Source organism: Prinia subflava, chromosome Z, assembly GCF_021018805.1.
Source record: "Prinia subflava isolate CZ2003 ecotype Zambia chromosome Z, Cam_Psub_1.2, whole genome shotgun sequence".
Classification (NCBI taxonomy): domain Eukaryota; kingdom Metazoa; phylum Chordata; class Aves; order Passeriformes; family Cisticolidae; genus Prinia; species Prinia subflava.
Genome location: NC_086283.1, coordinates 94,725,885 through 94,751,298, shown reverse-complemented (window position 1 = coordinate 94,751,298; position 25,414 = coordinate 94,725,885). Strand labels below are relative to the sequence as shown.

General features: G+C 36.9%; 1 protein-coding gene across 6 annotated transcripts in view; it reads right to left on the bottom strand.

The window, feature by feature from the left end:
- Positions 1-4,959: 4,959 nt before the first annotated feature.
- ERBIN (erbb2 interacting protein) overlaps positions 4,960-25,414 on the bottom strand; it is a 117,132-nt gene continuing 96,677 nt past the window's right edge. For 4 of the 6 annotated variants that reach the window (XM_063423957.1, XM_063423954.1, XM_063423956.1 and 1 more), the window contains 8 exons: positions 25,175-25,358; positions 22,876-24,379; positions 15,334-15,477; positions 14,426-14,557; positions 12,535-12,744; positions 11,383-11,475; positions 10,691-10,765; positions 4,960-8,146 (listed from right to left, as the gene is read on the bottom strand). In XM_063423957.1, coding sequence (XP_063280027.1) covers positions 8,039-8,146; positions 10,691-10,765; positions 11,383-11,475; positions 12,535-12,744; positions 14,426-14,557; positions 15,334-15,477; positions 22,876-24,379; positions 25,175-25,358 — 2,450 coding nt within the window. In that variant the 3' untranslated portion in view covers positions 4,960-8,038. The remainder of the gene's footprint in view (positions 8,147-10,690; positions 10,766-11,382; positions 11,476-12,534; positions 12,745-14,425; positions 14,558-15,333; positions 15,478-22,875; positions 24,380-25,174; positions 25,359-25,414) is intronic. The other 2 variants (XM_063423958.1, XM_063423960.1) reach the window with 1 other exon arrangement.

Sequence of the window (25,414 nt, the reverse complement as noted above, 5' to 3'; positions counted from 1 at the left end):
AGAACAAACTTTTAATTCTGTGTAGTAATCCCAAATCCACCACATCTGAATCCCAAAAATTCTATTAAATAATTTTAAAAGACAGTATAAGTCTAATTTGTATACCTACTCAAAAAAAAAAAAAGAAAATATTTTTCCCAGATAAAATTTCTAGAGAAAACAATTAATTGTTTTCCCTGGATTCAGGTTTATCTAGAAATCTTAAAAGCCTATGATGAGACTAACAGATGAGTGCTACATTGTCAGTGTGAGCAGCTGAAACCAGTTTAAACCTGCTGCCTCTGGATGGCAGTCAGCTGTACAAGTTAGCCTTGGTAAACTGAAACAGCTGTGAGATTTCTGCATCTGCTTTTTATCTGTTTCACAGCAAACACATGAAAAAATTTAGGATTGATGTATTAAGTATAGCAGTAGTGATTAGAAGAGTCACGTTAGCAGCTCTAGGAGTGTGTCTTACAATGACATTCCTCTCCCCATAAAATAGCATGTATCAAAGATGGAGTAGCTTTTCTTAACTTACAATTATTTTTAAACTTATTTCAAAATAAGATGAGGGGGTTAACTGACAACCTGAGATACTGTTGCTAACTTTGAATCTCCAAGCCCATATTAACAAAGGAGGACTATCTATCTCTGCCACTGAGAGACTGGGAAAATGCACAAAAGCAGTTAAGATTTGAGCATCTTAATCTGAAAACAGATTCTTCATCCAGTTACATTTCAGAGCAGCATTTCTACAGCCATTTAGGAAATCTAGTATCTGTTCTATAGACGACACTTCTTGGATTACAGAAGCATTTTCTCTTTAAAAGGTGATCTAGAAAACTCTTTTTAAAAGCTATATAAAAGTCTACATATCAGTAGATAAACTAATAGTTTTATTATACACTTTTAATGCTCATACCCCATAGAGTCAGCCATGTCTGACTATGTATGTGTAGGAAAATGAAAGGGAAATGTAAAAACTTTTTTTTTTTTTAATTAAATTGAGTGTCTGCTAGGAGATATGTTACTTGCTGTTTTTCTGGCAGGGCAAGCAATTGAAACTGTTTGGGTAGGTGCCCACTGAGAAAAAAAAAAGCATCTTTCTTTTTTGCTGTGAGGTTATCCTGCTGGGAATCACAGCATGTAATTCTGCATAAGGGGAAGATGTTTTTAAACCTCAAAAAACCCTGTCTGAACAAAGTAGTTCAAGGGCGTTGGATAGAAAATTCTGGAAATCCCTTGGATGAATTTCTTCTCCTTTCCAGTCACATTTTGTAGGAGCAGGGCAAAAAGTCTTCTTCATGCCATAAGAATATAAAAGAATCCTTGTAATTGTGAAGTTTGAAAACTGGAGTATAACTTAGTGCAGATAAACATTAATGTTTTACTTCCAACTTTTTTTTTGAAAGTGGCATAAAATAGGTGGTATTACTAAACAAAGTGACTTTGGTAAGTAGGAGCACTAAAAAAATTTTTGATGTCTTAAAATATAAGCACTAAATGATTCAATTTATAATAGATTAACTACATTTGCAATTAAGTAACACCACACATTATTTACTGCAGGGTCAGGAAATCACATTTTTCATAAAATTAAAATGCAGCAGAAAAAAATTGTTTAGATGTTTTATTGGTTTGGAAGTTTTCAGCATGGTTTCTAGCCCTTGCATGCATCAACACCAACCTCATCAGTCATTGCTCCTGTCAGTTAGCAAATGAGGCAATTTTACCTGATTATTTAATTTTTCCAATTTTGGTATTATGTCAACTAACCAGCTATTACTATCTATTTCAATATCTATTAGTAAAAATCAGTTTATCTGTAGTGAAGCCATAGCTTTCAGCTGAAGTAATTTTTGGCAGAAACAGTCTCAGCAAAAATACCTCCTCCATATTCAAAACCAGTTGTTGGTTATTCTATTGTAAGTGGAAGTTCTTGCAGATGAAAATAATAAAATATGCTAAAACACTGATGTTAAGAGCCCTGGCACAATACTTAAAAATTCTGTATTTTGCCAGTGCATACTTATAATTCAGTAGAAAGCTTTTACCTGCTTTTTGGGGGGCGGGGGGGGGGGGGGGTGTTTGTTGTTGTTTTCTCAAAATTTTCCTTTATAAATTACCAGCATTGGCAGTTGAATGAGAATTTCTCTGTAGAGCATCTGGTTCATGTGATACCACTTTGCCTGTTAAAGGACAGTCCATGAAAGGTTTGTCCCAATCAGTTATTTCCACATCTGGCAAACCAGAGTGAATATTTTGCACAGTTTTTTTTATTATTTTGAACAATACTGAAACATAAACATTTCAGCCATTTGCAGCATCCAGCCATGCCTCATGAAATGGATGCTGCTCAGAGCCACACTCCCCCTTGTGTTGTGCAGCTGCAAAAATAGATGTTGCTGTGATGAGAAATTTAACTCCTGGTGCTCTAATGTTCGGGCCATGCAGAAAAGCTTTGTTACTTCAGCAACATGACTTTTCTCGAGGAACTCTTCTTGGTCACCTCAGGAACCTTACCAGCCTAGTCATAGGCTGCACATTCTTGCACATTCCAAGTGCACCTCTGAAGCTTTTAATCAAGTATTGATCTAAATATGAGGGGCTGAAAGTGTCCTGTCTCAAGAATTACAAGCTGAATTACATGGTTACATGTAATTCATGTAATTCAGTTACATGGTAACCGAATCTTTCACAGCTCAGTAATGTTTATCCATACTTACAAGTTACTTTTGACAAATTACTTTTGACAAATTACTTTTCAAGATCCTGTGCACAGTATTTCTGATGTAGTTTAAAACTCTGAATTTAGTGCTCATTTCATGTTTTTGTTTAAGCCGAATAGCTGCTACTTTTTCCAGATTAATGCTTATCCCTAATATAAAGCAGTAGTTCAAATAGTTCAAATTGCAGAACTGAAATACAAGTCACATTCTCATGGACAGTATGCAGGAAAAACAAACACAAGGGAGCAAAGAGCCGAAATCAGGGAGTGCCACCGAGAAGAGGGTGATGCTGTCTGTACTTGAAATGAGGTTTTAGAGAGCAGAAGAGGCTGGATGCTCCCAGCACCCTCCGAGAGACCTGAGGGACCTCCTGCTGCCCCGTACAAGGCAAGGGGGCCCTGGGCTGTGGACCTGGGGATGATCTGGCAGCTTGCAGCAAGCGTGGTCAGCAGCCCTTGCTGCAGCTGCCCCTGCTTGGAGAGGGTGATCCTCCCACCCCTTAGCTGGTGCTAGCAGGAGGCTTGCTGGATCGGAGGGAGTACCAAGGCGCCCCCAGACCTTCTGTGAAAGACCTGTGCTGCTGGTGGAGAGCTGTGCTGCCAAGCAGAGGAATTTTGGGAGTCAGCAAACTGTGCAGCTTAGGGAGAGATAGGACCTCCTCAGACTGCACAGCTCCAAGAGTCCTGGGCCCACAGCGCAGACTCCCCACCTGGGCAGGCTGTCACGAGCAGAACCACAGGTGGAACACCAGTGGAGGGCAACAGCTGGAAACTGGGGCTTCCAGCACTGCAGGTAAGGCTCCTACTTGTAGTGCAGTTCTAATGGTGCAGCAGAGCTCCAGTTTCAAATCTTCTGTATACATTCCAAAACTGAATATAATCCATGGCAGCAGGGATATCATACCAGAAAATATACTTTGTATCTGAAAAAGTGCCTTCAGGCAGAAAAATAGAATTTAGACCCCGTATTCTCAGATGCTTGATGAAAAAGCAAACTGTTGAATTATGAAGTAATGTCCAAGTAGGGAGCAGATAGAGAAAACTTAAACAACAAGGGCCCCAAAACCCTAGGGTCATCAGGGCCATGACCTGTTAGGAGTGAGAATCAGTTTTCTATTCAGAAGTAGAACACAGTGATAGTGGTATATCAGATCCACATATACAAGGAAAAAAACCAAACCAAACCAATTTGTGTTACTGCTTGTTTTGTGATTTCCAAGAAAACTGGATGTAAAGCCAAATTTAGCTCTCCTGTGAAATTGTGTGCCTAGCTGTTTAATTTCTTTAGCACCTCTTCAGAGTACTTTCAGCATACTCTTAATTTTAGCCCTACCCACTGACCTAGGCATCTCTCTGCCTCTCAAAACTACTGAACTTGCAACTGAAGTCCTCTTTGTGACAGAGGCCACTCAGTGTCCTAACTGATTTCATTGCAAGACTGGGGTGCACTGGGTCCAGCTGAGATGAAGTTAATTTCCCTCACAGCAGCCCTCCCAGAGCTGTGCTTTGCACTGTAGCTGCAGAGGTGTTGCTAACACCCCAGTGTTTGGCTTCTGCTGTACAGCCTGGCACAGCACCAGCACCGTACTCCCAGCATCCTGCACCCCCACCAATAGGCTGGGAATGAGCTGGACCTTGGGAGGGGACACAAATAGGCCAGCTGACCCAAACAGACCAAAGGGTGGTCTGTTTCACACCAAATGATGTCAGCTCAGATAGAAAAGCTGAGGAAGATGAAGGTGGGGAACTTGTTTTATTGTTTGCCTTCTGGTGCAACCACTACCTGTGCTGAGGCCCTGCTTCCTGGAAGTGGCTGCACATCACTTGCTGATAAGACATAGAAAATAAAATTATTTATTTTCTCTTTGCTGCTTATGTGTGCAACCTTTCTGTTTTGCTTCAGTGAACTGCCTTATTTAAACCTGCAAGTTGTTTTCCATTTTATTTTCTCTCCTGTGCAGCTGAGGAAGGGGGAGTGATAGAGCAGCTTGGTGAGAACCTGGCATCAAGGCAAGGTCAACCACCACCGGGAGTTATCCACCAAAACATTTCTTTGTTGTGAAGAACCCAGACTTGCAATGAAATCACTTAGAACAGACCTGAGGGCACTGAGATTCACAGAGGCTGGAACGCAAATAAGACTTTACTAATGCATATTGATTGAATACTGAGGTTTATAGAAACTGCAGATGAATAAAATAGTGTTATGGAGAATTTTCTAAAACTTAAATAAGTCAATTTCACACAGCTTTAAAGAGCATTACTTTTATTATCTATTCTCCATGTGTTACCTCAGAAACAGTCTTATTATGTACAAAAATTTGGAATGTTGAATAAATGCTGATCAATAGAAACATTACATAGCTGTTGACAAGGGAGTATTTCTAAACAAAACCAAAATAATAATGAATGTTTGATTCTGTTGTGTTGCTTATTGCTATGTCTGTGTTCATAGAATGCTTTCAAGTATATACACTTTTTTTTTAACTCATCCAAAAAAGAAACTAAAAAAATATTTACATAATAAATACGTGGGAGACTTCATCTTTTCATTACATCAGTTGAACTGATTCTTTAATGAACTATTAAGAATAGAAAGAATTAACACAGTTTGTATCAATTCACTGCCATGCTGAGTAACTCAGGCTGCTGATGGATTTTATTCTATTCAAAATGTAGTTTACAATGCATTCAAAATGAAAAGTGCTGATATTGTCTCTCCTCCTGCTGGATCCTGGCTGGACTAGTTCAGGAGACTTCTTTCTCCCACTCCCCACAAAATCGTTTAGTCTGACATGTTTACCTTCACACACTGACACTGACAAAACAAACACATTTCAAGTCACTGAAAACTCAAACATTTAGTGAGTAAAATCAGCATAATCCATGTTTTATTAGACGATTAATTTGCTAACTGACGGAAGACAAGCTTTGGCCAAGTATTTCCACAAGAAGCACTAAACTTCTTGCTATAAATCTCTAACTATATAGTTCTACCAGCCAAACAGTTTTTGGTAGAATTTTTCTGTGATACATAAATCTGAAAATTAAGTGACACAACAACATTTAAAACTTCTGTTACCATTAAAGCAAAATACAATACAGTATAATTTCTCAGTGATATATTTAAATGTACTGCAAAATGTATACAAAGTCAGTCCAAGATCAGTAAAGAATCAGTTCTGCTTTTTGGACTTTTCCCTTCTCAAAGATACAGGTTTTATAGAAGACCAAGGTCATTTAGGACTTGTCTGTATGTATCCCCATTAAAAGGCAGTGTGTGATAAAAATAACATGATTAAAAGTAATGAACATGTGATGTGAACATTTTGCATTTCAATAAAAAAATAGAAACTAAATAACAACTAAACACTGAAGCCTGCCATTATATAGCTATGTTTCTCATTCTTTAAGATTAACAGCACACAGAAAATAAGTGAATTTTATCAAAATACAGCACATTTCTGCTAATATATCCAAAAAATCATTTTCTATGTAAATATTACTGAAAATCAACTAAAAAGAATTAAAATATACAAAGAGTTGTTAAAGGGTTTCAATTAAAATTATTAGAACTATACACAGTACAATAAGCAATAGTTAACATCTTTGAAAGAAGTGCAATAATATTGGAGTTCACTTATTAAAAAAGTACTGCCTGTTTATTACTGCTAGCTATGTATAATTCCTTTCTCTTCCAGCTCATTTTTCCAAAACTAAAGGAAGCTGGTGTTTTTGCTAGCTTTATTAAAAGCATTTACTTTTTGGGTTGAAAAAAGCGCTTATACCTGTCTCAAACTACCAACTTGTACGTAATTAAAAATGAACTGCAATAATTGAATATTGCTCCAATGACGGGCTAATTATTAGCCCTGATTAAAAACAGTTATCGGTCTTCTATGGCACTTTTCCCTGGTCCATAACAACCGTGTATGAATTATCACTGCAGACTATGCAGTCTCTATTCAATTACAAAGGAGAAAGATAATGTTTCTGGTAAACAAAATTAATAGAAGCATAATTGAACGTTTTTTACAGTAATAAGGAACAAAGGCAGCCTGTGGTAAATCACTATTACATTAATGTAATTAGAAACCCTTTAATGACTCTGAAGTGTCTAGTTCACATTTAATGTTACCTGTAGGAACAGCCCTTTAAGAAACCTCATGACGAACTGGCGGGTTGAGTACACCCTCCCTCTGCTCTCCATCTCACCACAGCAGTTTCCCATCACGGCTCAAAGTCTCAAACTTGCTTTGGTTACCTAGCTCCATGCGTATGGTTTCCTTTTTGATTAACAAGGCAATGCAAAGGCCAAACAAAATCAAGATGTCTTTCATAACCTTTCCTGCATCATTTGCGTATGTTTAAATATATATTACAGGCAACAATCTTAAAAACTGGCCATTTCAGTTTCATTTTTAAAATCTGTCAGCTTAAAATGGAGTCTTTTTTTATAAAGATAAAATTATCACCATTTCCACAAAATTGGGGATTTCCATAGCAGAGAAAAATCTCTGGGCACAATTCCACAGTACAGTTGAAAAAATTATGTACTCAAGAAAAGAACTAAACATGAATCACATGTGGCAAATGAATATTCAATGACTACATTAAGAACAAATCCTGTATAATATCACAAATTTGTAGTTACAGTCTTCCTAAAAAAAACACCGTAAGCTTTTATTGCATTTTCTATTGGTAGACGTACACTCCAGAACTAAACACCTTTTCTTCTCTCCTGATTCCAGATTTATATAGCAGATAATTGTTTCACCTGACCTTTATTCTGTCCAACCAGCACCACCTTCCATCTACCCATTCATCTATACAATGTGCACATAGCAAAGCCAACACTTCATATCCCCGTTCGTATCTACAGAAGTGGTTCAGCGTAACACATTAATATCTGGTGAATAAAAATAAAGGCAATAAACAGCTACAGGACAGACAGCCCTGCCATCTGTCCATTGGCTACAACTGCGGCTTCGCAAAGCCTTGCACAAAGTTTAGTTATGTGTATGAATTATCCAAAAATAAACCTACCATCTGTACAAAAAACAACACAGGTTTGTTCTTGGAGGAGTGATCCTTAGATTGCTATAATGCTTAAAAACAAGTTTATTCACCATACGCATTTCCAAAATTATTTCCTGTATGTTCTCTACAGTGGTTTTGCCCCCTTTAACCACAAGTTCAGTATTTCCTGTACAAATTTTGATCATAATTATTTTTGAGTTCTTTTAATGTATAAAAATATGCAAAATATTCAGTTTCCCCATAGTCCTTCAATGAATTCTCTTGGTTTATCCCCACAATCCATGGTACTTATGAAGAAACTTCTCGCACAATGATGAGTTCCACTGCATTCTGAAAAGTCTTTAGCAACGACACTGCTTGTCCATGATCAATATTGATGAAGCTGTATCCATTAGCCTAAAAAGGAATATTTAAAATTGAAAATTACAGTCTTTTTTTCCATGTTAGTAAAAGATGTTTCATTATTTCACGTAAGTTTATTTAAGCCCTAAAGTTTCTATAAAAATGCAGAGAATAAAGCACTGCAGATAACGTGAATTTGTACCTGCATGCTACAAAAAACTAAACTAATAAATAAGCCTTGGAAGTATATTGCAAATAACCAAAAGAAAACTGAACTTTAAGCTGTTAAGATCAGACATCTGATTCATCAGCTGTAATACAGCCACACCAAAAAACCCCACAGGTACTACAAATGACACATCCTATTTTAAGTATCAGAATATTAGAAATGGCATCTGTGATAAATTAAAACTATTGAGTCCTATGACAAATTAATGGCAATTAATGGCAATTAATGGCAATTAATGGCACTGGGAGCCATTTTTCTGTGTTAGGCTCTGAGATAATCCCCAGCTTGCATTTGCGTGTGACTCTGAACAATATTGTTATTCTGGGACAAGTTTGTCCTGGCAAACACAGACAGGCCCAAGTGCAAAAGACAGGGAAACCATGGCTATGGCTCAGCTTCTCAGAGTGTACTAGTGCAAGGTGATTCTCAACCTGGTCAGCAGAACATTGCAGAAGGACAAATTTGTCCATTTAAACTATCACAGCTTCCAGCTGTGCATCCCACCTTTTCCCTGAGCTACTTATGTGGTGACAGAGATCTGGATGTGCTCTCTGTGCCTTAGATGTGATATTTTGAAAGTTAGTTCTTATCTCATCACTGAACCCTCACTGTTGTTACCAGCCTAATCCTTGGTTAGAAAACCACAGGTTTTCAAAATCTTTCTAGAGTTGCAGAGGAAGATTTATGTAGACTGTTCAGAGAGCAAAAGTGGCAATAATCCTTCCAAATCATAATTTGTACAGAATGTTGTCATCTCGTCTTAAGTTTTACTTTCAATTATCTAGCCACTAGTCATGTAGAATATTTTTATTAGACATATGTATTAGACATGCATTATAATATGCATGCCTATTGAATGCTTTACAGAGAACACTGAAAAATCAAGCATAGCAAAGGCATTTTGGAGGAAATGATATTCATTAAAAAAACCACAGAAGTCTGAGTGGCAGCATGAGAGTGGGACTGTCATTACATCATCACTGGGATTATCACAGCTAAAAAGAATGTGCTGGTACATTAAAAAATATTTTATGAGAAATAAAGTGGCTTCTGATTGTCTAAGCATGGAAATGCAACTTGTTCTTGAGCTCTTTTTCAAACTGAATTCTTTATTAAACAATAAGCAAAAGCCAAGCAGTCCCAACATAAAAAAAAACTTCATTAAAGAATTTGATTTGTCTGCATGGCATGTATAAAGACAGGAATAAACCACTGAAGCAGAAGTTACCTTTCAGGTATGTTCCACTTTACAAATACATAACAAACGTGCTAACAGTTTATTCAAAGGTTTGACATGCTCCCTGTTCCTGTATGTGTTGGTAACCTTGGGTGTTGGGTTACCACCACACCTGTATCAGTAAGAGAACCAGGACCTCACCCCAGTGAAGAGAAACAAGCACAGATTATTTATCATGCTCAAGAACAAGCCATCTTTTAGCTGGAACAACTTAATCTCAGTCCAATTTTCTTGTGTGCCTTTTGGCTTTATCTTGCATTTGAAGAATTGGGCTGAGTTTTCAATTTGGCTCTGTTTTAGACTATGGCTCACAGGATGCTGTGGTTTAGTCAAGATACTAGTGGGGGTGGGGCATTTTGGTTTTGGGCTTTTTGTTTGTTCTGTTTTTAGAAAACTAAAATGCAGCAGAGTCAACTCCATCAACATTTTCATATAATTTTTAATTATACAGTTATAATTATTTTTTAATAAGCCCTGCAATTTAAGGGTAGCTGAACAATGTTCAGATGTCCCACTAGCCCATTTTGGTTAAGAAAGTCAGGCTCTATGAAGGTACTGTTCATTTCCCTGACCCCTCCCCCAATGGCTTGTGAGCTCACTAGACAAGGCCAAACAAATTTGATACAGAAAGGTCTGACAGGTACAGACTTCCTGGAGAAAAGACAACACAGCCTGCAGTCCAGGAGCCACGGCTCCTGAGGTGCCTGCCTTGTCTGGCCAGCAGCAAAGGCCGGCAGGAGCTGCAGCACGCACAGGGTGTGACAGGAGAGGGCAGCTGCTGGAGCTCACACAGCACCCTGCTCACAGCACTGCGTGCCAATGACCACAAACAAAGTAACTGAATTAAAGTACAGCCTAATGAAATGCTCACGTTCCATCTCAAATGGCATATGTTGTCACTTTTTTTTGTCTTTAGATGTGTGAAAAGTGTTCTGAATTTGAAAAAATGATGCACTGTTTTGTCACTTATTGGTGTGTTAGGTGGCAGAAAATGAAAAGGTTCATCCCAGAATATGAGAATAAATTAAGAAAAGATAGGTAATCTATCTGAAAATCAAACAATCTGCTCTTAGGTGCAAACTCAAAACAAACCAATAATTATACAGGCTAGTCAATTAAGTCATTACAATACCTGAATTATTTTATCCCCTGGCTGTAACAGCTTAGATGCTGGTCCGTCTGGCTGCACTCTGGTTACAAATATGCCCTTGAAAAAAAGAGGTGGAAATATTTTTGACAGCTTATTTATGAGTAACAGGATAGCATCAAACAGATGTAATTCAAAACATTTTTTCAATTTTCCATCCTAAGTAGAAGGGAATGCAATACTATTCTACAAGACTCTCTGCCTTTTGAGACTGCCTTCCTTTTCTGATGTTAAAAATCCAGAATTATCTTTAAAGCGTTACTGAGGGGCAAACTGTGATCCACCTTGGTTTAATCTGGCAGATGTATATGGCAAGATGAATTATCAACCACCAGAAGTAGAGCTGTAGGCTAAATCCCCATCTTTTTTATAAGAGGATTCCTAACTGTACACTCCACAATTCCCTAACTCAAGTCTGCTGACCAATAACTAGAACAGTGCAGAAACATCTCATCTGGAGTATTCCATCATCCATCATCCATCATCCAACATCTCATCATCCAGCCACTGTGACCACCTACAACCTTGATTTTCTACATCATTTGCCCAATTTTCTCCCTTACAGTGCTGAAGGCAGTGGTTTGGGAAGTATATGTATCTTCTTTTCTCTCATTGCTGAACATGAGAAACATCATAGATCAGAACACTTTTAAGAAGCATTACTACAAAATACTTACATCATCTTCTGGTCTGAATGGATTTCCTCTACCTCCAACTCCTCCTGATATACTAAATCCAAGTTCTGGATCCTTGTCAACTCTCACTCGAATCTAAGTAATTACAATCAAAGTTAGATGAACTGGCTGAAAATCTACATTCAAAGCTACTGTAATGAAACTATTACTAAGGAATTCAGGTGAATAAAAGCTTTAAAATGAAAGAAAAAATTAAAAACCAGGCCAACATAGTATTGTATTTCATAATATTAATGCAGAATAAGATTGCAATATGAAAACATCATGTATCATTGTACCTAAGTTTTACTCCAATACCACTATTATTATAATCATAATTCACATGGGTTTTAAATTCAGAGATATTTTGATATTATGTAGGTTACTTTAATGCCCCCAGCAAATATACATGCTGATGTGAAAGAATCTGTTCCTCCTGCTTCTTTGCTACCTCTAGATAAATTTTGAAAATCAAACCTCATTCCTACTTTTACTGCAAGTTCTACATAGCCAAGACTCTGTCTTCTTTCTCTTGCTAGAAGAGTTGAATAAAAAACTCATTTTACACAGGAAGTGGACATTCTCATTCTAGCACAGAGTGAAAATGTAGTTACCAGGATTTTCTCAAAAACACTCAATCAATCAATGAAAGAATTATTAAATGTTATAAGAATTTCTAATATACTTATAAATATACTATATTTCTATATGTCTATCTTAAATAAAACTGATAATTATCAGCATGCATCAGACTGCTTAAACATTTTTATGTATTTTTACTTACGGATATTTTGCTTATGGACACATTTCTGCACTTGTAGGTTTTTTAACCATTCCAGGTGCAAAGTACTCTACGTTGTAATATGACTTCCTGTTTTCCTCAGTTACTAGCTAAATAATTAAGTTGAAATAAGTAAATTGAGTTGAGAAATTAATTTTTAGCTCAGTAAAAATATGCAAGTTGAAGTTTACATTCAGTTAAAATTCTACCACATTTCTTTCAAAACTGGAAGAGATGTGTGCTTTGAGGAGTAGAATTGCTCTGAGATAACATCTTTTGCTGTAGATAAATCCCTGTATTGTTTCAGTCACTATCTGTGGAGGATGATATGTCTCTGACTGACAGATGTAGCATCTGTCAGATTTTACTCTTACCTCTTGCTTTGCCAACTCGTGGCTTTGTCTGGGAGAGCACTGGGACTGGGTATATGGAGGTTGGTGGGCAACTTTCAACATCAGATAATCAATTAATTGCTCTCTAGATGGATGTCTTGCGACTGATGATTGAGGAGGGAGATGATGGACTTGGCTGTAGTTTGCTGGAAGTCTCTGAGGCTGGCACATTTGTCCATTTGTTAAGGGCATCTGAAAAAACATGAATACTCAGGGTCATACATTTTATAAGCAGCAATCCTCATTTCTTGCTTTATTAATTCAATAATTCTCATATGTGACTGGTCTTAATTTTCAGCAAAATTACTAAAAGTACTCTTCTGGATCGTGTACAATTATATCCATTTTGTTTGTAGTTATCAGCTCTGACCTACTGAACAATTTGAAAAACAAAAAACTAGTCCAAGCTGCTAATTTATTAGCACAAATTATACAGCCTTTGCTTTTAGGACTTGTTTTTTCCATTGAGTTTTCCCAAACATTATTTTGTAGCAGTGCAACTGATAGTACTGACACTTGATTGATATCATTATAGTCTGTGCTTTTCTTGCAAAAAATTTAAGAGATTTTGTAACAATTTCCAACAGATTACACACATACACAAAATTCCCCCCAGCCCCAGCTAGCAGACTACATGCTCCCCAAGCATCTTATGGTGACCACAAAAAACTCCCTCAGCAAGTTCGCACTCAAGCTCAAGATTTTAATACCAACATTGTACTATTTCCAACAAATGTTACTCTTTTGTCAATGCATATGTAATTGATTGATGGGTGTATCAGTGACAAGCAGCAGTGAGGTACACAACTGTCCAGACATACAGTGCTTTCCAACCGTGTCACCAGGAATGATGCTGGAGGTAGCAGGGTTTTCTTAGTGAAACTGTGTTGAGATGGGCAGCCTCTTTTAACCCCTTGCCAATACACCTCATGCTCTTACCTTCCTAACTAGTCACTGCTTCATCTGTATGATTCCAAAAATGCTATATGCTTGAGATTGGGCTGCCACCATTATCACATTAGTTACGGGATACAAGGATATTAAAATACCCTCTCAGTATTACAAGAAACTGAAGTGTGCAGATTTTAACCTGTAACCATGCTATGTGAATGGACACATCAGAATCTGCTCTGCTGAGTTTATGTCAGACTGATTCTGAGAAATGATAATGTGTGTATATCATACATTTTCAGATTGTTTACAGATCACATGCATTTCATTTACACAATTTTCCATTGCCTTATCTGAAAACTTGGAAGTATGACAGGAAACTTCTTTTGTTACCAGAGGTTATATAGGTAAAATGTATCCACAGCTATGCAAGTTCCCTATATACACTGTCTGCAGAAATGCAACTGGAATTCCTGAAGGTGTGAGAATAAAATCAACTTCTGCATCATAATAGTTTATAAGAATCCATTTTGTGTCGTGGTAGTAAGACCCGCCTCTAGAGATGGTGCCTAGAGGTGAATACAGAGTGTCTCCTACTAATTCTGGTCTATCATCATAATTTCATCACAACAGATTTCAAGTTTGTTCTTTAAAAGGTTTAATCAGCTTCATGTTACTTTTCTGAAATCATATACCATATTCCAGTTTTCACTTGCAAGTACTTGTTTGGCTGTAAATTTATTCTTTCAAAGCACCTACTGAAGAAAAACAAGAACTCTCTTTCTTCATACAGTCAACTGTTTTGTCTTCCAAAAAGAAGAGCTATTTCATTTATGCCAGCTTTTTGAAGCCTGTGTATTACATTTTAAAGACACCCAGTTCCAACTGCTATGACAACGTAAGTTTCTACTGCTAATAAAAAATACAGCCTTATGAAAAACAGCAAATAATGTCCTATCCGTGTTGTCACGCAGATAATTACCTGCCCAGCTGTTTTTTTGATGCTGTCTGGAGGAACATCTTTGAGACTAAGCGTGGCAGATGAATAATTCTGCTGTCCCGAAATGAATACTTCATCCTGGCATTGGTCTCCTGGAGCAGCAGCCTGGGGATGCTTTAAACAGAAAGAGGCAGTAAAGACAACTGTCTTGATATAATTAAAACTAAAACATTCTCAAAAGAAGCTCAGGATAAAACATTTTAAGGGCTTTATCATTCTTTATCATTTTTGATTAACTAGGACATTATTTATGCAGAAACTCTCTCTAACCAAGACACCATACACCCATAAAATATTGATGGACATTTACAAGTCTCGCAACTGTAGAGGTGTCTTTTATCAGCAGTAAATTAATTAACAAATCCTAGGGGCTAACTATTGAAAGATTCAAGGAAGTCTTCTGTTCTTTATCCTGGTCACTATGAATGCCATAACATCACTCTAATTTCCTCATATTTTCTGACTATGAATTTGCTTGAACGCCTACCGTATCTTACAGTACATGATCATATCTTATATGATCAGGATTTGGTTTGGGGGAGGAATAGTAAGATTTTGTTCAAACTTTATCAGCCCAGTTTGAATTCAGAATTGTAATCTTTTGATCACAAAGGTGCAATGAAACCAGATTTCACATATGTGCAGCCATCTACAAAGCCAGTTAGAGAACTCAACTTCACAACATTAAACTGAAAAGCCCTGCAGTAAGTTTACAGCATATAAAATGAAGGCAAAATATTTAATGCCTAAAAAAAATTCAGCATATAAATGATATTCTTTTTATTAAAGCATTGTGCATATGTAAAAGGCTAACTCTATCAATTTAAGGACCCCTTACAGTTTATTCTTTCCCCCTCTATACAGTGCAAGAGCCTCCTGTAGGTACTCACTCGAACAACGTGCACACCAGAACCTCTTCCGTCTGCAACACTCAAGGCAACACTACCCTGGCTGCCATGCAGATCCCTAGAGCTGCCATAGTGAAAGCTGCTAACTGCAGCATAATTGGAATTAAAGGACCGAGACAGCATGCTCTGAATAAAGAGGGGACAGATTTAACACAGAGATTAGTGCAGCATGCATAAACCACGAGACATGTTATACATGTAATACAAACATATTCCATTGTCATGCAAGATAAAAACCATGCAAGAACAGTACCACCGTGATGTATAAACACAACTCAGTGACCCTATTTACCTTTATTTACTGTAAATCAGCATGCAATCACATGCAGAATTACATGTAAATAAAGTGATTGAAATATTCAAGTGCCCAAAGAAACAACAAAGGTGCTTAAAAAATGTTCAGGTTTTCATTATTTTTACAACATATCAAATATGTCATAGGAAGAGAAAAGAGGTAGTCAGGTAAAACACTTGTGGAAATCTATCTAATTACATCTTACTATTTTGTCTCATCCCCCACACCCCACACTACCAGTAAAGTACAAACAAAAATTTACAGAGATTTGACTGACTGGATTTTCTTGCTCTAACCACGCTGATAATACCCACAGTGCATTCCAGTAATACTTCACTCAAGAATGTGGAAAAGCCTCATTTAAAGGAAGAGGCTTGAACAAAACTGAGACTACCCCTTTGCTAATATAGGCAATCAAACCTTGAGGTAATGTGACCTCAAGGACAGATGTGACAGTGGTTTGGGTTTAAGCTTCATTATCTTGCAAACTTGACCCCTGCAATACTGGCAAGGATAACAAGATGAAAGCAAGAGATATTATCATCCTGCCACCACGGTCTTTAAGAACAAAACAAAGTAGAAAGCACAAAGGAAGAAACAGAAAATTGTCCATGGGCCACCTGATACAATGCTACCTTGAAAATGTAATAACCCCATGAAAAAATACTATTGTAGGAAAAAGATACACCACAAAGCACCAAAACCCAGCAAATTCAAAGTTGTTTTGTGTAAAGCTTTTAACTTTTCCACGTTAAATGTTCAAAATAGGTAAAATTTGACTCAGACACTGTAACAATTCTTACATGAATAAATACATTTTGGCATTTGCCTGTTAACTATGTATACTAATCTGATTCTGAAAATAGGCACTAGTCCACAGGCTAACATCTGGTCTTTTGTCCTAGCTTCATCTTGTGCAACTAAAACTAGTTTAATAATCAAAGCCATATGCCTCTGCATACTCATATTCCCCAGATGTCCTGGTAGCACAGTCACTGGAAACTCCCTTGAAGAACAGTATTTACTGACAATACTGGTGCTATCTTGGCCAAAATTCTCAGATAATCTCTGTCTCAATGACACCGTCAGCATTCTTCACGTTTCTCTTTTACACCTTCCCTGTTCTCTAGCCAATGGACTTTTCAAGCTTCCAGACAAATGTGCAGATGTTTCCCTTCCTTGGGAGAGGAAGACTGTTCTTAGCATTTAAATCTACATTCATAAGCCATTCAATCTGAGCTTACTGCTTCTCTCAATTTCAGGTCAAACACCCAGGTAAAAATGCCAAAAAGCCAATTTTCTTTTTTAGCTTCTTAGTGCCTCAAACCATCCTCTGACTACTCTTCTCAGAACAGTGGCTATAATTAACCAGGTGGTCTTCTTGCCCCACCACTACAGGCAACCCCTTGAAATTTCCTTACAAGAAGCTCTCAGAGGCTCCTATACTCTCCATCCTCTCTCTCTAAGTGGCAGAAGGACTAATAGAAATAGAAGGAATGCATGGCAGGACTAAAAAGTTCTCTCTTCAACGTGTCTCTAGCAAACCATCCTACTGTAAAGACCCCTACATCCACTGGATTCATTCTCAGACAAACAGATGGTCAATAAATAGCGACAATCTGTGTGACCAAAGAGACACGTGACAATGCAAATTTGGATTTAAAATCTAAGACAGATCTGCAATTGAGACAGAGAACTTTCCTACAATTTGCAGAGGTATGAACTGGTACATCAGGAACTGAGATTCCAGTTAAGTGAGTTTAAAGGTATGACTACATAATCTGAGAATATGAACTCCAAGGGTTTATAGAATTTTCTTTCTTGTAAGCAACTTTTTCCAAAAGCACAAAAAATGATTGTGCAGTTGATGTAGGGAAGAGTTGAGAACACTGCAAACACCATTACTCTCCTTTTCTACATGAGCACAGCCCCTCAACACTAAATTAGAAGGAACCCAGAAGCTGTACAAACAGTACAAAATAATTACTATTAAAAATTACATGGTCTTGTAAGAATGTTTTAGTTTAACACAAGAAGAGATCCCTATGGACAAAACAAAAACCATTTTTAGTTGGGAAGAGAGAAACTGATGCATTTGGAGTGTGAACAGCATTCCTGTTAATTTTGTTTCTCAATATGAGAATGCTGAAGGCTGTACACTTCCTAGAAAAATTCCTGAAGACTGCTGAACCAGAGAATACACTTTCTGAAATCTGAATATGATGCCATTAACCCCCCTGATTTTCACTCCAAATTACTGACAACTGAATACAGAATAAATACATGATCTAAATTTCACACTAAGTATGATTGTTAATTCTAAGTACCAACTCCATTAGTCAATTGGTTTGTTACTGTGTCTTAAGGCATAATGGCCTGCAAAATAATAATTCAAATATTTAAGGATTGAGAAGAATTATTTCAGTTATTCTAAACTCATATACACTAAGAAATGTCATGTTTCAGTATATTTTTTACTATATATTTAATATATTGTTTAGTTTATATTTATATTTAATTTAATAGATCTTTTCTAGAAATCAGTTATTCAGTCATCAATAGTCCATATTAGGAACTACAATACATCAACAAAACATGGCTTTGTACTAAGTAATAATTAGGATGTTCATCATACTCATAACAATTTGTAGTCAAATCAGCCTCTAATGGAATCAGTTTAGATACAGGTGACTAGAAGCATAATCCTGGGGTTTACTTGTATTTTCCTTTTAATTTTAAAAGCCAAAACATACACTCCCTTTTGCAGCTTACAAAAGAATAAACACTTCAGACTCCAAAAGGGTGTGACTTGGGAATTGAAATGCCTTAATGCATTTACTGAGGTGCAAGAAAATAAGTAGTGGAATTTATTTAGGGAAATTTATATGGAATAATATTCTAATTTTAAGACTGGTTGGAGTCTGTCATGATAATCAGTGAAATTTGGGCATAGAAGAGGAACTAATAATTTCAATATCTGCAGGGAACAAGACTTGATATTCTACTTATATTGAAATGGCCTTAACTGGTACCTTTCCTGAGCCTAAATATCAGTCATATTTATTTATTGATTTATTTAACATTACCTAGAATCAACTGCAGGGTAAAGGTGGACATAAGTCATCCTTTCAGACAGTATTAAGTGTCTGAAAATCCCTTCAGTTTTCATTCGCACTATCCACAAAACAAACATAACAGACTCTTCCTATTGAAGAGTTACATAAGGAAAAAATTACACATAATTTAAATTCTACTGTCAGAAAATATTTGCAGATTTAGGACTTTTGCTGTTTACATACCAAATGCACAAGAATTTTATTCCATTTAAAGTGTGGTGGTTTGACTTCTGAGCTCTACAAAATATCATTATAACACATTGATGGTTCAGAAGTCCATTCAAAAAGGAGAAAAAGTAATAAATGAAATCAAAATGTAAAATTAACAAGTACTAAATAGATAATACTCCTGTGATTTATCAGGATATGTAACTACGTAAAAATATTCTTCAAGTTATGATCTTATAAACACTTAAGCGTTTTATTTTATGTATGCACAGAGTCACTGAAGTCACCATCCCTGACACACTGAAGCAAGTTTAACTAGAGAAAAAAATCTGAGGCCATATCAATTAAAATATTTTTGCAGGTTAGGTATGTGGCATAAAAAAAAAAGTTGAAGAAAAAGTTTCATATTTTGATTAAAATGGCAATTCTGTATCAGTACTGAAACAATTTAACATATTTCATTTAGGAAGGCACTGCAGACTGACAACTTTAAGAAAACAAAAGTAGGAACTATGATCTCTCCTCTGAAAGCTCTCCATTTTAGATAAAAAGCAGATAAAGTAGATAAAAAACAGAGCACTTAATTTCAGGTGAAATTAAAATGAAAGCAAACACACATCTAATGAACTCTCACGTGATCCGCAACAAGAAGAAAAGGAAAATACAACGTATGCAAGGGAAGGAGAATCAGGGGCAGTAACTGATTTTGTATGCTCAGCACGGTCAGGTAATAGATATTTGCAGGTAACTGTTGCAGATATTTCTTACTGCAATTAATGGATGAGAAATTCCTCTACCACACATTAAAGTGTGTGACACTAGTGTTTTCAGACAGACGCTACTTTAGTTTATATTCCTAAATAAAAGCCAACAGGAGCACTGTAAGAGCCTATTGTAACATACCTGGTAGTGAAACAGGTATGTCACACTCAAAAAGGAAAATATGCTGAAAAACATTACGGTTTTTAAAACTCGCTGTGCACTAAATTTATGACGTTGGGGGTGGGGCTGAACTGACTGCATGCTTTCCAATGTCTGATGTATGCAACCACTAGGGAGCAGTTTGACATTTAAATAAGTCCTGTATCCCCCAATAAAATATGCTTTTCATCAGGCAAGAAAATTGTTTCTTCTAATATATGCAAAATTTCTATTTACGAATAGTCTCATGAATTATTTGCACCTTCATTCACCCAGATGGGTAATTTTAGTTACTCTCTACATTTCACAGAAACACAATGTTCTGAGTCTGAAGGGGCCCACAAGGAGCTCAAATCCAACTCATAAGTGAATAGCCCATACCAGGACCCTTACAGCTTATTAAAGGTATTACAAATGCTGGATATTTGGCTGGAACCTATTGATATTAATTTCGGCTAGACTTAAAACTAGTCTGTATCTTTGCTAACGCAAATTAAGCTCCTCTAAAGTTTTTCCCATCTATATTAGGTAAAAAGGGCTAATAAGTAAGGAACTAGTTTCTCCAATTTGTCCAACAAGCAGACACTGTTGGACAAATTTAGATGTGTTCACTCCTCCCTCTCTCTGCAGTTACTTAATGTTATAAAAACACAATTAACATGTCTTTCAGGAGCTTGGGGAAAGAAAAAAAACAACCAACCAAACCAACAACCAACAAAACACCAATCCCCAAAAGACCACTACACCCTCCTTCCTAATAAGCATTTCTGTCTGTAGGGACAGAAATGATAAACATGATTAAATTCAATAACAGTAGAGTCACAGCAAAAGTAATATTATCAACCTATATTGGTCAAGAAAATAGGTATTAAATATTCATCACAATGCTTAATTTTGTATATGTGTTTGTTTCAGTGTTGTAGCCTATGTTTTTAGAAAAATGAATTGCCATTTTAAATCCATGAAAGCTTTGTCAAGTTTCCAATAAATGTTCCTTTTATAAAGCTCTGTAATTGAATTTGTTACTTAAATGAGTTCTGGTAACTACTGGAATTTTTTTTCAGATTTCAAAACATTTCAGCAATCTGCTTTATAAATAAAACACCCTCACCAGTTGGCTAATTTTTAATTACAAACAGAAATACCGAAGCCGTTATTTAAAATAAACTAAGAAATACTCAGTTAATTCCCAGAATTTCCACATTATCATATCTGCCAGCTGCCATGCAGGATTGTATCTATATTTTTGACAATTCAGATTTTTCTTTTTAAATTGGTAATATCCTAAAGAATATCAGGTAGACAATTCAATATACACACTCACTTTTAAACCCATATATAAGTCTCAGATGGTTAAGCAAAGGCTACTTTGAAACACTTCAAGGCCAGAACAAAATAAACATAAAAAACAGACTTAAAAGATCTGTTAAATGAAATGCACACCTATTCCTCATCATAGTCTAGGAGGAAAAATTAAAGTTTACCTATAAAGCATAATGGAAAGTATTGCCAGATAAAAAGGGAATCAAGTCAGGCAGTCAGTGCCATTTAAGTGAAGGTGCCTACACTGCTGCAGACCCAAACAGGCATCACTGCTGCAATAAACACTGTTCCTACCATGCCAATGAACAAGTTGTAAACAAACACTCAAGTTCTGCTTCCCTCTGTACTCAGGGATTGATGGTATTTTTTGCTTCTCTTGTTATTTCATGCCAAATGTGATACATCCATCCAGGAGAATGGAAAATGAGGGAGTGCACATTTTATTAAGAGTTGGAACATGGTGAGTTTAGTGACCTTCTTGTAGGACATGGGGTCCCCCACACAACAGTACTACCCTAAGACACCTCCTGTTGCAGCAATCGCCTGGATCAGAAGAGTATGTGCAGTTATTGTGCAGGTTTCTAGAAAAAAGGAAACCCACCCCTCTGCCACCAGATTTTATGCAACTTGAAACAAAAAATCCAACCAAAAAGACCTCCCCAAAACCAAAAAGCAAACCCATCCCTCCAAATACTGGGATTTCTGAAGAAAAATCATAGTTGAAAGTAATTTCTCCAACCATCTCCAATTAAATTTCCCTAGCCATCTCAGATATTCAAGTATTTACCATAATAATTACAAAGCAAACTATGTTCTTAGAAAAGAAACTAAAATACAAAATCCACCTAGCTGGCATAATCAAAATGTCATTTGAATATTTTACTCAATTCCCTTCCAAAGAAATGTGATCTGGCTAATGACATTCAAGCCATTTTTAGATGATATTTTCAGCTGGGTTAGCTGGACAGCACAGATTACACTCTTCCAGGCTCTACTCAAATTCTTTGAGGATATGTAATTGTTCAGCTCTACGTATCAGCTCAAATTCTTGACGGCATTTACAGTACATAAAGAATCCTGTTCATCATCTCTACTTATATCAAAACCTACTGTGATTTTTCTGAAATGAACAAGATTTTTAAGTGTTCTCATCTCACAGCAAGCAATAAATATTCATTCAACAATCTGTCAGATACCCAACTTCAAAAGATAACTAGCTTGGAGGCAAATACATGGTAATTACAGCTTTTGAATTCTTCAGCAACTAAAGCTGAAGACCTATATTTCTAAATAGATTTCACTGATTTTCTTTTTCCTTGTTCTTGAAGAGAAGAAATAGGGTAAAAGAAAGGCAGAACAGAAAGATCAGGAAGTGTAAGGGAATAATTTAGTAAACTGTGACTACAAAACTACAATAAAAATGACCTAACTTAAAAGAGCTGGCCTTGCTGTCCAGCGGGTCTGTATGAGATTACTTAATGTATTAAAAAGTAATTTGGCTAAGCTGGCAAGTATGATGTAAAAACAACAGCACCTTTTTTTTTTTCATATACAGTCTATCATCTGAGTGTTTCTCAGTCATCACGAACACATTTACATTAGAGAAAATTAGATTTTCACCAGTAATTAAAAGCTGTTCAACACAGAGTATCTTATTCCATATCTAGGTGACAGAAAAAAAAATAGAATCATTGCTCTTACCTTCTCTAGCTTTTTAGCCTCAATGTGTCGCAGCACCTGTTCCCTCCAGTCATGGGGGACTTTAGTTTTCCCGGCGGGGTCCAACAGGGAGTGCTCGGAGCTCACCCTGGGGTTGGCTCTCTTGGAGGGGCTGGTCCGGGAGTAGTTGAAGTCGCTGACGGACATGGTTCTCTCCGGGATCTCGCTGACGGCCGGGCGGGCGCTCTGCGGCCGCGGCGCGCCGGGCCCGTCCATGCTGTACGTCCGCGCCGAGAGGGGCCTCTGCTGCCCCGGCAGCACCGCCGCCGCTCTGCCCAGCGAATGCAAATCTCGGTAGGTCAGGTAGTCCCCTTCGGGAACCTGGGCTCGTCTGGAGGGCCCGCTATCCCCAATGTTTACGGAAGCTGTGGAAGATACGCTGCTCTGCCTTTGGAGGGTGTGCCTGGCTGCTCCCGGTGGGACAGCCCACAGGTCTGCGTGTCTCCCGGCCATCCGCTGGTGCGTGCTGTACACGGCGCTGGCCCGGACGTTGTTGTGGTTGGAGAAATTCATGTTGCCAGAATGCTTTACATAGCTGGGAGTTTCCGTGCTGTCAGACCTAAGCAGACGTGAAGGAGGTAAAGTGCCTTGTTCTACTTGGGTGTTTTGCTTCTGGGGCCACAAGACATCTTTTGCTGCTGCACTGCTGCTGTACTGAATATTATACTGGGGAGCACAGAGCATCTGTGCACCGCCTGTCACGGACCCCCTCACTACACTAGCACCTTCAGGATTGTGATTTGAGTCAAACTTGAACACCGTTTTTGTCGAAGACACTAAATCAGATGATGACGATGACCCAGGAAAAACCTGTAAAGGCTGATCGTAGAGAAGCGTAGCAGATTTACTTCGGACTATGTTTTTTCCATCTGCGGTATCAGATCCTGATTTTACCACTGAGTTGGGCTGTTGGGATCCATTCTCATTTACAGTGTCATAGATTTTCAGCCCACCACTGTCCATACTTGTGATGCTGTGAGATTTCATCACAGGACCGCTTCTCTGTGGGGACAGATCTTCAGTGCTTCTAGAAACAGACAGCTCAGCAGAATCCCCATCAGCTGTAGTGCTTTTTGCTAGTTTGTCTTTACTGGGAGACTGTGCTGTTTCCTCAGCATGTCCGTTTACTTTATTTATATGATATTTATTTCCATTTTCCAAGTGCTCGCTTTCTTCTTTTGCGTTGTTATTCAAAAAGCCCATGACTGAAACCATTTTCTGCGTTTCTAACTTTTCTACAGGAACTGGCACTGCCTCTTCACTAACCAGTTTATTGATATTCATGTTTATTTGGTCTAATTTGTGAGACTCCTCCATAGGAGTGCTGAGATCAACACCTTTTCCTATTAGGCCTAATCTTTCTTCAATGTTCAATTCATATTCGGACAAATTTGTAACCTTCTCTTGCACATTTAGTTTTTCTTCCACTGTAATGCTTAGTTCTCCTCCATTTTGCAAAAGATTATTCAAATTTTCGTCTTCTTGCCTAGAAGAAAAAAAAGATGGCTCTTAAAGAAATTCTCCTAAGAACAAATGTATTTCTCTAAAAATAATTTTAGAAAAAAGATTACCATTAATATGCAATCATGCTTAACATACAAAACAAGACAAAGAAACAGATTTATGAGTTGCTATCTTATATTGAATGAGTATGTTATACACAGAGCTCATCTGGGCAATGTTTGTATGTCACGTGGCTTCAGAAGTTTGTTTAAACTTAAGAATAATTAAAAACAGTTCAAAAGTGTTAAGAAGTACAAAGTGACAATGACCTACGTTTTTAAATTAATTTCTTTTAATTTTTTTTTTGGACAATTTTTTGTTTGTATTAGCAGTTTTTGTGGAAAATGGCACTTTTTAACTAAAAACCCCTAGATGTCCTGTAATTCCATTCTTTTTACATTTTTAAGAACCCTTAATAGTCATGCTAGCAATGAAATTGATTTTCAAAATTAAACAAATAAATACACAAAGCTTTTTAAATGGTATACTGATGTATTTTGTAGGGATAGAAACTTACAACTCTATTACCAAGAGAAATTACAATCATGTATTGTACACTAAAGTTAATCTCTGAAAGTTTTTTTTTAAAGAACTTTAAGAGAACATTATTAACCTTATTATAAAACACTGACATTTTAAATATTTATTTAATTAAAGGAAGGAAGGATTAAAGGAAATTAAAATAAATTGTAATTAATTAAAGGAAGGAACACCATATAAAATATGAAGTAACATTTTTCTAATGTGTTTTCTTAGTGGTCCACAGTATCTTACAAACCTGATTTTGGATAAAACAGCAGCGTGTGTTTCTTTGTCAGGAGAACAGAGAGAAATATCTTGACTACTGTCAGTATTTAAGGAAACAGAATCTGACATTCGAGAAGGAGAGGAACAGTTGCTGTTATTTTGATTACTATTGTGGGTAGCTTCATCTGATAACGAATCAGTATCCTTTGCATCATCTGAAATAAAAATTTGCTGATTTAGTTAGACACACAGATCTTATTAACAGCCATTT